This window comes from Pungitius pungitius, chromosome 13 (assembly GCF_949316345.1).
Source record: "Pungitius pungitius chromosome 13, fPunPun2.1, whole genome shotgun sequence".
Classification (NCBI taxonomy): domain Eukaryota; kingdom Metazoa; phylum Chordata; class Actinopteri; order Perciformes; family Gasterosteidae; genus Pungitius; species Pungitius pungitius.
Window position 1 is genome coordinate 8,765,097 of NC_084912.1, and position 11,825 is coordinate 8,776,921.

The 11,825-nt window shown below is 44.4% G+C and overlaps 2 protein-coding genes across 2 annotated transcripts; both read right to left on the reverse strand.

Moving 5' to 3' along the window:
- Window positions 1-729: 729 nt before the first annotated feature.
- Window positions 730-3,821, reverse strand: nkx3.3 (NK3 homeobox 3). The gene is made up of 2 exons (XM_037464832.2): window positions 3,371-3,821; window positions 730-2,955 (listed from the first exon to the last, which is right to left on the reverse strand). The coding sequence occupies exons 1-2, from the start codon at window positions 3,645-3,647 to the stop codon at window positions 2,465-2,467; spliced, it is 768 nt and encodes a 255-aa protein (XP_037320729.2). The 5' UTR covers window positions 3,648-3,821; the 3' UTR covers window positions 730-2,464.
- A 2,146-nt stretch (window positions 3,822-5,967) lies between these two features.
- nkx2.3 (NK2 homeobox 3) lies at window positions 5,968-8,846 on the reverse strand. Its single transcript, XM_037465886.2, has 2 exons — window positions 8,160-8,846; window positions 5,968-7,293 (listed from the first exon to the last, which is right to left on the reverse strand). Exons 1-2 carry the CDS (start codon window positions 8,548-8,550, stop codon window positions 6,641-6,643), a joined length of 1,044 nt encoding a protein of 347 aa, XP_037321783.1. The 5' UTR covers window positions 8,551-8,846; the 3' UTR covers window positions 5,968-6,640.
- Window positions 8,847-11,825: the final 2,979 nt, after the last annotated feature.

An 11,825-nucleotide genomic window follows, 5' to 3' on the forward strand; every position in this document is an offset into this window, starting at 1 on the left:
TGTCTAAATCTGGAGCCCTGTAGGAATTCTCCATCTATATAGATCTGCATCTCTAAAGCAAGGTAAGCGCGGATAAGGTTAGGACTGTCATTGTGTCTCTCACTTTAACACGGCCCCACCCTCGACGCATTCCTCCCAGTTGAGAAATCACAAAAAGACAACAGGAAGTCACCTGTTACGACTAGCATTAATACGTCCTATGACGATCTGCCCTCGTAATGCTTTGTCTTTGTGGAATCTGGTGCTGATTGAAGAGGCAGAGGAACATGTTCTTCTGGCTCCCTTCACTCTCTCCGTCTCTCTCTCTCCCTCTCTCTCTCTTTTCTCAGAGCCTTTTCCTGGGGAGGCCCGCTTATAAAGCACGAGTCAAAGTGTTTACATATTTGAGCATTACATATTTAGACATGCAGTAATGTTTGAAGGATTAGTGGGGTACTGCGGGAAACAGCACACAATTGATGAGACCTGGGAAGATATCTGAAGGGAAAAGAAACACGAGCAGTCAGAAAAATGTTGTGTTCCCTTTGCAGATTGATGTTAGAAGAGTTCTAATGCCACGATTCATATTATATTGGGAATGGCCCAACAAGTTCTCTATTTAACTCATGACCTGTATTCATATTGACTTTGGACGACATGAAACATGGCAAATGTTAGCTGACATGAGATCATTAAAACTTATTCATTTAAATAAATTCCAGAAGACGTCTCCCACGTGGGTTAGCTGTGTTGGGGGGCTAAAGCCACTTGTTTTATTAATAAGAATAAGGGTCAAACATGAATAACACATGAATAAGCCATATTTAATATCAGAGAAAATTATCATTTATCATGACCACCTTAGCGCTGAATATCTGGGTTGTCCTTCTCCCTTTTTTTCAGTACCTTACTTCTTCTAAATGGAAAATGTATTCAGTGTGACATCACTGGATGTGGGAAAAGAAAACGTTACGGTAGACAGCAATGACTAACGCAACAATTCACCAGCACAATGTGACTAATCAGAGCACAAAGAAAGCAGCATACCTCAGAGCCACGGTGCAAGACCTTTTTCTGTTGCAACAACCAAAAACACCCCGTGAAAATAATTAGACTTAATGTAGCCCTGTTATTTCAGTCAATAGAAGTGTTTGTGCGGTATCCTCGATCCCTAAAGCTTTGTCAACCACTTAAGATAGTGTGAAGTGGTGTTTTGATGTAAGAGATAAATGAGGTCTGGTTGGGTGCCAGCCCAGCGGATGGCACAGGGTGTTCCTCACCGCAAAAGCAGCTTGTCTTGGAAAAAGTGAAACCAGTGAACAATAACATTGATTTTCTTAACGTTAATGTCCTGTTTTTAGAAAGAAGAGATTAACGCTTGCTGCCTTGTGCACCCCGGCTGAATGGTGCCACCTCTTCACACCTCTTAACAAACAAACATCTTCTCAAAAGAAGTCTTAAATATTCCTAATGTAAATTGAATCTAGTTCAGTTAGTACATTTGGTAATTGCAATACTTGAATCAGTAACCTAAATTAGCTGCTTCCTGCATGGAACTTTTTACAGTTATATCCCTGCTCACACACAGATACACACTCCAATGTATAGTCCTGCAGGTGTTACGTTGGTTTTCACTATCAATAAAGTTGTCCAATAAACATGATACATGCATACTTAAAATGTCAGAGTCTTGCTTCTGCCTCTTTGCACGTTGAGCTACTTTCTCACAATGTTTTTTTTATAAATTCCTCTCTGCTCCGCCTGGTCTCTATTGGACTGTTGTTGACGTTGATGGGTTTGTGTGAAAATTGCTGGGATTACATTTTTAAAATTGCAGTTATTAAATAAAACCCTCTTCCAAGTCTGGTTAATATTTAAAGTGAACATGACAAAAAAGTGTAATAACCTCCCTCTAAAAAGGTCTGTTAAACTCTGACTTTAAAATGTATTTCCCCATTCAAAAATAAAACAAAAAAGCAGAGCATGAATGAATTAAAATTGTGTAATTAAACCATGATATATTAATGGATTGTATTTTGTATCGTTTTGAATGAGCAGATTGGAGGCAGAAAAGGGGATATCAGATGAACGCATTGGATCATCAGAGGAGTGTGACCCACAATCACTTATTTGCCACTATTTTAAATCTTGCTCATACATATAAAACTTTTCTCTTCACTCTCATGAATTGACAAACATGTGTTGGGTCATGAACTAATTTGTCACTGCAGGCTTACACAGAATGTTCTAATATTATTATTTATTTTATTGATTAAGGCGTACAGGGTGATTTTAATTTTTTTACCACAAACCCTTGGCCAAAATGTTGAAGGTTCTGGTTTATAACAGACAAAATAACACGAAAATCAAACAAACATTCAAAAGAAAAACAAAAAAGCGAAACTTTCAGGCACTTTGAGCAGAGATGGTAATCCATCGAGTGTACAAAAATGTGCCAACACCTTGATTTGGGCGAGACACCCGGTCACGTGAGCGTCCCTCCACAGGACAGGCCGTTCACGATCCAGGGCTGGCAGTAGTGGTGCAGGTAGGGGTGGCACTGGTAGGGTGGGTGGTACTGCGGCACGGCCATCGGGACGTGTACTCCTCTGGCCTGCTGGTACTGCTTGAGATCGTCCCTCACCAGCACTTTCACGGCGACAGTCTTCGGTGAGCCGTACGCCACCAGCTCGCCTGCCGTCTGGCGCCGTTTGGTTTTGTACCTGCGGTTCTGAAACCAGATTTTCACCTGGGTCTCTGTGAGATTCAGAGCTTCCGCCAGGTCGGCCCGTTCGGGACCCGAGAGGTACCGCTGCGCGACGAACCGGCGCTCCAGCTGGTAGACCTGTGCGTGAGAGAAGGCCGCCCGGGAGCGCTTCTTCGTCCCGGGGCTGCACCGCTGCGCATCGGGCGAACAGCTGACCGTCTCGCCGCTGTGTTCCTCCGCCTCATCGGTCTGCCGACTGGTCGGCTGCTCTGCATCGGCCATAAGACAAAGGAGGTGACATTATAGGCCCCGTTGATTTCTGTGCACAACCTGAGAGGTCACCTCAACAAGGTGCAGATGTTGGCTATTGTGAGTTTTCACGAACTGAATAATTCGTTCAATTGGGAATGAATGCAATCGTTGCAAATACCGCTAAAGAGGCCATTACACAATTTATTAAAAATAAAATATTTTCTCTCCAAAAACACGAGACGAACACATACCACTGCATCCTTTCCAAAAACAGGATTTAAAAGATTTTCCTCTCAAATTGAGCTATTTTTAAAGTCTAATCAAATGAAAACAAACGAATCACATTGACAACGTATTGTCATATTTGTTGCAGTCTTTTTTTCCCATTTTTATTACAATTCCTCACTACCAATTGGGAATGCAGCTGCTCACCTCCGAGCTCGGTCTCCTGTCCTGCAGCCTCCTCGCTGTAGGTGTCGGATCGGAGGTGTCCGATGGACAGTCTGTGATCAGCAGGACGTCTCTCCGGCTGGACGCGGTTCTCGTTCGCGTCTTGGTGAGACAGATCGGGGACTCTCGCCGCGCGCTCACTGAACATGTGGCGCTGCGGAGCGCGCAGCCCTCCCGTAAACCTGGTACCGAGCTTCTCCCGGGCGTCACGTCCTGTCAGGATGTCTTTGATGGAGAAGGACGAAAAGCTTAATGTCATGATTAAAATGAGCGCAGGGGATGTTTCTTGACGCTCACGTGCGAGTTATTTGGAGGCATGAAGAGATCAGCCGCGCGGAAGTCCTTAATGGTTCGATCGTGTCTCCGCTTGCGTCGGTTGTTCCTGATGTGATTGTGGTTATTTAGGTCCGGTGTGCTGAACAGCCTGCACCGGGAGCCGTCAAGTCTTTCAGAATCCTCTCCACAGAAACTTCTGTTAACCTTTTTCTCTGCCTGGTCCCTCCTCCGCAACGCCCATGATCCATGCTCGCCTCCACGCTGCATTGAGTTCAACTGACACATATTTAGTAGACGAGGTATTTCACTTTGGTGACGTGCTTTCTATTAATTCGTTGCGTTAAAATAAACCAATAATGTATTTTTAAAAAGCTCCATCTAAATATACTTATGACTAAATGCCTATTCAAGGAGATGGACGCTGTTGGTTATTTCAATCACCTTAGATATTGGACAAGCGTTTGACTGAGTGAATATTATCGAATGATTGTACAAAGTGGATCTCTTTCAGCCACAGTGCGTTTCATAGAATATATTTATATGTGGAGTGCACTAATCTGCGTAAAGCACAGCAAAGGGCTTTCACAACCGTCAGGAATCCTGCTATGAAGTACAACGCTCATTGATACTTTAGCTATAATTGGCTCAAAATGGCTAAATTTGCTTCCATGCGTCAATTTGATGTAACACCCAACACTGTGATGCTTAGCAATTGTTCTAAGCACACAATTGTTGATATTTTTAATCAAACAGCTAAATATATATATATATATGTGATATCTTGGAGACCATGATGTTTATGAAGTGTTTCGTTCAAACAGGCGCATAGCGCCGCCAAGTGGTCATAATGTATCTATTTAGAAGGCTGAGAGGTTCGTAAGATGGCAAATAGGAATAACTACACCCCCCCCCCCCTCCCCAACCCCCGCTGTCCGCAATCAGCAGGCGGACTCTCTGTCGAGAAGTCGCGATGACAGATGCAGTGATCTTCCTCCTCCGTGTTTTTTTTGTCTTCCTCCTCTGACTAAACAGAGAAACATTTCTGTTTACCACAGAGCGCAAATCGGCTCCAGTGTCACAATATGTCTGAGTGGGTTGGCATTTAATTAGAATTTAGCTTGTGACAGTTATGCGTGTTCATGTCCGTACGTCTGTGTATGCGTTCATAAAAGTATGTACATAGGTATGTATACACGTGTCTGAAGATATCTGGAATATATGTGTGAATGTGTTAATGTGATTGTGTGTATCTCCGCATCCGAAACCCATTTTATTCATTGTGCGAAACCGCCGGTTTGTCTTTGATGTTTTCCCAGTCCGTACAAGGCGAGCATCCGGGATATTAAATGTAACCAGACGCCTCATTGAAAAAACATCTTTTAATTTTTTTTTATTCATGTAAAAATAAATAATAAAGAGCCTTTTCCACCCCCCAGCGTCTTATACACTCGAGGCCCTGCTCCCTCCGTGAGCTCCTTGAGTGGTTGCCATTGGAGACTTTGTTTTGGGGAAACTCCTCGCTTGGCGCGGCGATGATCCGAGCTGCTATCTTTAGAGGCAGCAGATAGCGATCGCAGCGCCTGTCAGAGCCGCCGTGGCCAGGGCCGCGTCCTCAGGCAACGCCGTCCTGTCGCCAGCTCTATTTACACGAGGGACTCTGCAGCACTTAGAGCTGACACCAGGTATGTCCCACACCGGCAGTGCGGTAGCCAGGGGAAGTGGCCAGTGAGGCTATCAGAGGAGACAAACACTCTGTTTACGTTGCCATTCATCTCCATCATTGGCGTCTGCGTTTTCGACCATGCCTGGGAGCTGAAGGTGTCTCCTTCGGTCCATCTCCAATTGACGGCGTGTGTGTGTGTGTGTGTGTGTGAGCCCTCGGATGTAAAGTGGGGAAAATGTGGGTAATAATTATTATTGTATGATCGGTGATGTGTCATTCAAACATTATTTGGAAAATAGATTGAAAGTCTCATTTTAAATGTAACAGTACAGGTTTTACTTAATTCAGTGTCATACCGTGAGGAATTATTTTTATTTTTAGCAACAATATTTCTAATCCAACGTTCTGTGAGTTTCTTCGCTCTGTGGGTCCCGAGGATGTTGGCTGTCTGGTTAATGTCCATCTCTGAATCCTGACCGGACATTAGCGCGCCTCTAAATTCTCTCTGGTTCTGGTTCTTGTCTCAGACCAAAGTCTAACACAAGCTTTTCTCACAGGAAAAAAAAAACAAAACATGGACGATGAGAAACCACGAACATTAGTTTAACTCAACATTCATTTATTTGAATTTCTCGTGCGGGTTATTATGACGGTTGAAATGTATTAACACCTGCTTTCAAGCAAAATCAGAAACAGGCTATTAGAAGGCTACATATATACATAAAACGATTGGCTCACCAACTACAGAAAAACAGTCACATGTGTCATTATGTTTGTTGTATCATTTACTTTCACCTTCAGTGAGAATAATAATCATTCATTGTAAATTGTGGCCCTTCGAATCAGTTAACGTTGCCAATCTAAATTACTTTTAGAGAAGAACAAAGTTTCCTGGACAGAAATAAATCACACTATTAAATAGGGAAAAAGCATGATACCGATCATGTCAATAATTGCTATTCATTCCAGGGTTCTAATTGAGTGTGTGGGCCTTAGACCCATATAGGTATGCATTATGTATATACAGCTTCTTTTTATTTTTATTTTTAACACTACATTCTGAACCCAAAAGGCCACATTATACAACACACAGTCAATCCAACAGCAGGTAAAATTAGATTTCTAAACATTGTGGCTCAGAGGAAAATTCGCATATACTATATGGTTTGTGTCTCAATGGGCCCCGAGTTCCAGCCAGCATGGGCTGTATTGTTTTGAATGGGCCTTTTTGTTGCATCAGTTTTCTCGGTAGAGTCCATACAGCCAATCCCAGTGAAGTCTCTCCCGGCTCTCACTGTGCGTATAGTCTTACGCTACCATGCCCGTATGCCCTGCAGCGTCCCCTGGCAGGGTGCGACGAGGGTTCCTTGGGGCGCCGAGCTCTGCGTTTGTGCACCGAGGTTCCCCAAATTCATGTTCATAAAAGCGTTAGCGGGAGGGTTGTTGTGCGGCAGAGCGGGTAAACTAGAATAAGTACACGAGTAAGTGTTGGTATACACCGAGTTGTTGTAGCTGTAGGCCGGGTAGCCGTTGTAGCTGTACGGGCTCGGAGCACCGACTGTGTAAGAAGGGTTGTAGTTCTGAGATCCGGTCAGACAAGGCCGCCCGTCCCGGACCAGCACCGGCACAGCCACCCTCCTGGGCGGCGGAGGCGGTGGGTGGTGGAGGTGGTGATGATGGTGGTGACCAGCCATCTCCAGACTCTTGTCCTGCCGCTGCCTCTTGCATTTGTACCTCCTGTTCTGGAACCAGATCTTGACCTGGGTGGAGGTGAGTTTCAGCGAGGTGGCCAGGTGCTCTCTCTCCGGCGCGGACAGGTACCGCTGCTGCTTGAAACGCCGCTCCAACTCGAACACCTGAGATTGGGAGAAGAGGACGCGGGGTTTCCTCCTGGTCCTCTGCTGCTTGGCGGTGGGTTGCTCTGGATCTGGCTCCTCGCCCTCGCCCCGCAGCGCACCGCAGTTCTCTTGCGTGGGTGGAGAAACGTTTAAATGTCAATTACGGCTTAACAAGACGATTTAATTATGACCCAACACGCTGCGATTTCCATATCCACATAGATTAAATCGTTGAAAATGTTTTTCTTTAACATATACATTAGAAATTGGGAGGGAGGGTTGAAAATAATCCATTACCCATAATTAATGTTTTCCAAAGCACAATATTGAGCTTGGAATTCTAATTTAAATATGTATTTTGAAAAATAGAATAAAGTTAAGCCTTTTTGGCCTAGAGAAATAATAACAGGAATCATTAAGGACTGAAAATAATTTCCCAATTAATTGATAAACATTTACCATTTTTTAGAGCTTTGGAAAGTTAATTCATTCGTTTTATTAATATTCTGCATATTTCTGTGACGCTTAAATGCACATTTATTTTGAAAGAATGTACTAGTAGTTCATGGGTTTCTTTCCCACGAATACTAATCACATCAGATCTAAAGCACTGAAATGGAATTAGAATGAATAGTTCGTCATGTGTATGTACATTTGCAATATATATATATATCAATCTTTTTTCAATTTAAATTGAATTTCCTCATCATCATTTGTAACTCATTCCAGTTTTATTTTATACATAACCATCAAATGACAACGCTCACGTATTTCTCCAGCCGGTTTGGAAACTGAAATGGAAGCCTAATGTTTTACTCTCGCCAGACAGGACAATGTTTATGCTAATAAACCAGCAAATCTCTTCTGTTATCTCTGTCCGTACAACTTTACAATTCATACCAACAAAGAGTATCCTCATCATCATCACCATCTTCATTATCATCATCATCATCATTCTCGCCCGGGTGGGCATGAACATCATTGTACTACTCACTGCTATCGCGCTCTTCCCGCTCGGTCTCCAGCTGCAGGTCTGAGGAGAGGTTCTGCGGCGGGTGGCCGAACATCTCCGCAGGCAGACCAGACTCTGCCAGTCGCTCCTGAGCCGTGAGCGTGGTGAGGTACGACATCCTCTCCTCGCCCTCCGACAGGCCGGAGCTAATCGGACTTGGACTGTCCCTTCCAGCCAACATGCAAGAGGGCGGAGAGTGCGAGCGCAGCGGTTTGCCGGGGAAAGCTCCCGGCTGTGACCGCGCAGCGGAGACACCGAAGCAGGAGATAAACTGGAGCTGGTGCTGCTGAGACTGTTGCTGCAACTCCAACTTCAGAATATCCTTCACAGAAAAGGGCGTGGTGGAAGAAGTTATGAGCTGGCTGGGAAGCATTATTGCCGCTAACGGAGGGATGACAGATAACAGATCGTCAACGGTGCCAAAATTGGACCAATTTGTCTCCGAACGGCGCGTAAAAGAAGTAAATACCCCGTGCGTAGGCGTGAGGAATGGCGGTGCAGTGCTTGTTCTTCATGCAGGCGGAGGTGGACTGGTTTTCTTTCAGCTGTGACATCCCTCTCCCCTGCCTGCGTGTCTGTGGCTGAAGGGCTATAGGAGAGAAAGAGAGAGGTCGATCCTGTTTGGTTGGCTGAATTGAGTTATCTACAAAAAGAGCTGGGTCAGCCAAGATGCTGCCCTCTCCCTTTCAGTGACGTCCTGGAGCGGGGGAGGGACCCACGCTCCTCGCTCTGTCTGTGTGTGTGTGTGTGTGTGTGTTTAAGACATGAGTTGTAATTTATAAAATAATATCACTATCGATCCTTCAGAACGCTTATGGTGTTGGCACTTTTTAAAAATATATATTTAACTATTTAATTATATATATATAACATAAAACCCTATAACTGAAAAGGCAGCACAAGGGCATTTTAATTGGTTAATTTAACGTTTGAGCACCTAAATCATTTTCGTTATCACACCAATAGTTGGAGATTATCCGGTAAACTCGAGTATTTTTCATTACTTCCCTTGTCTCTGTTTTATTGTCCCAAAACATCACAGTTCTTCCCATCATCACTACAGTGCTTTTAAGATTAGGCATATCTTTCGTTTCCTGCCTCAGCAATCCATGGATAAGATAATATGCCGCAACTGTGGGAAGTGAGATAAAATTGGCAACCGAAGGAGATTTGAAGAAAATGAATGTAGTGCTTCATTTATTTCTCCTTAACTTTAGAAATATGTAGGCTCATTTTCCTCCAACATTTGGCTACGAAGCCTTCCCTTGACCTCGGGTCAGTATTTATAGCAGAAGGCCATGGGTAAAACGTTTAAGACTGTTTCCTAAATGTATTTCGTTCATCTCATGTGCAGAGATGAGTAAAGGTCTTTTAAAAAAATTCCTTCGAATACGGTGGCAATACAAATAATACAAACAGTAATGTAACCTGCTTTTCTTGTTAAAACGTTATTTATTGTGGGCTTGTTACGGATACGCTTCATCAAACTATTAGCCAACTGTTTTGTGTCGTATTTCATAATAGATAAGGGAAGTATGTTCAAATCTGTCCTCAGGAATTGTACCTGTGTGTCAAAGGGCGAACGCGCCGTAACGGGACACCTTTCTTCTGGTGGCCTATCATGTGGCCAAGTGCAGGCGCCAGGGTCTGAAGGCCCATTGCTCCTTAACCGTGTGGAAAGAAAAGGAGGGCATGCCGACATAATCTCATCCGCTCACCATCAACAGGGTGCTGTTTAGATTAGGGCAGTGTCTTCCCCTTTTGGGGAGATCTATGTCTTTAAAATGATCCGTTAAAGAGGAGAAGCATTTTCTCTGCGTTAGTGAACACCAGGGTTTTAGCCACGGGCCTTGTCCAAAGTCTTCACCCACTAAAAAAAGAGTAGAGAGAAATGGAGGTTTTGGAGTTTATATAGATGCATGAAAAAAACTATTCTTTAACACCTAACGTTGTGGACTTGGTCCAGATTCACTAATAAAGACAAAGCAGGTCATTCGAACAATGTCGATGGCGCACTGAGAATATATGAGGACTGAAGGGGAATATATTGACTCGTAAAAAACGCAGTAAATCTGTTCAATCTTTCCCCAAACATTTACCCAGTTCAGTTTATAGGGTGCAATGATTCAAAGAGACAACAGTCCAAACACAGATTAAGACACAAAGTGAAAATAGCCGAAATAGTTGAAATGATTCAAATGAATAAATAACCCACCTGTCAGGTCTCAAACTACGCTTTAAAGCGACTAATAGGGAAAAAAAGTTCGATTCACATGAATTCATGCGTCATGGGCCAGAGCCGCAGGTCTCTGAGCTGACGACGTCATTACACTTTCGACCCTAAACGTGCGCGCATGCACGCGCTCGCAGTCTCGCGACTCCAACCACCGACCATCATCTCCAGAGGTCTTCGCGTGCCACCGGCAGCCCAAAAAGTGGCCAAGCAGAGAAGCATGTTTACCGAGCGGAAGAGTCTGTTTCCTGCCTGTAACAAAACCCGACTCTCAGAGAGTGTCAAGGAGTCGCTCGGATGCCAAATGCGAACCTCCCATACATCATCTTCATTTTTTTTTAAAGTCGTCGTGATAAGCTGGGCAAGGTCAAGCCCACAGGAGAGATCCTGCGTACTGCAGAGCACTGCACGGAGCCGCTGGACTCGAAAAATAAACTACAAAGTTAAAAAAAACAACACATTGCAACCATTCCTCCGCAACATACTGGTGGGCTCTTTAAAGGCCTTGCCAGGTAATTCTGAACATGTTTCGTCTTGTTTCCCCCCCCCCCCCCCCCCCTCCAACGCTGACCTGTCTCCCCCCGCAGAGTGGCAGGTGTATCTCATCATTGTCTGCTGGCCACACAGACGCATGTGGGGTTGAATGTTCTCTAAAAACTTTAGATGGAAAGTTTGAAGACTCTGTAAGGACTGTACAATCTTTCCCTCTCTGCTTCTGTACAGCTGAGAGGCCATCTTTTAGTGCAGTAAGGGAATCCTGCAGCATCAGTGGTGCACTGTACATGCCTTTTGTGTGTGTGTGTGTGTTCGTGTGTGTGACTTTGACAGTACTTTGGAACAACACCTTTCTACAAAGGAGCTTTTGTTGTTTATAGGTGTTACTATAGCAACCAGGATGTCTGATGAGGAACTGAAGTATTTTTATCCATGCTGTATCCTTTAGCATTTTGCATTGGGCGAGCATGTTGTCACATGGAAGGCATGAAGCCACAAACATTAGAGGACCATAACAATGTAGAATAGAGCACAATGCAGAGTTCACTTGCCTCATCATGAACTCTCCTTTATCTTTTTATTCCACGGTCATCTGTAAGAATGGCATAGGACCAAACGGTTGTGTGTCAGTAATGGCTCAGCTCTGCAGAGTCCCGGAAGGTGAGTCTTATCAGCAGCACATGTGATGGTGTCAGTAGCCAGGACCCAGACCGTGCTATTGTGCCCCTGCCTGGGTCCGTGTGACGGATGACAGCGCCTTTTTCTCTGGAGGAAATGAGGAGGCCAGAGGGAAGCCTGGGCCCAGATTTTTAGCGAAACCCCGCTCTCTCCCACCCACCTTCGGCTCCAAATATTTCACAATTCCAGCCGAGCGGCGCTAACTCACTTGCATGTTACAACTGCCCCCTCAGGGCTCGTTG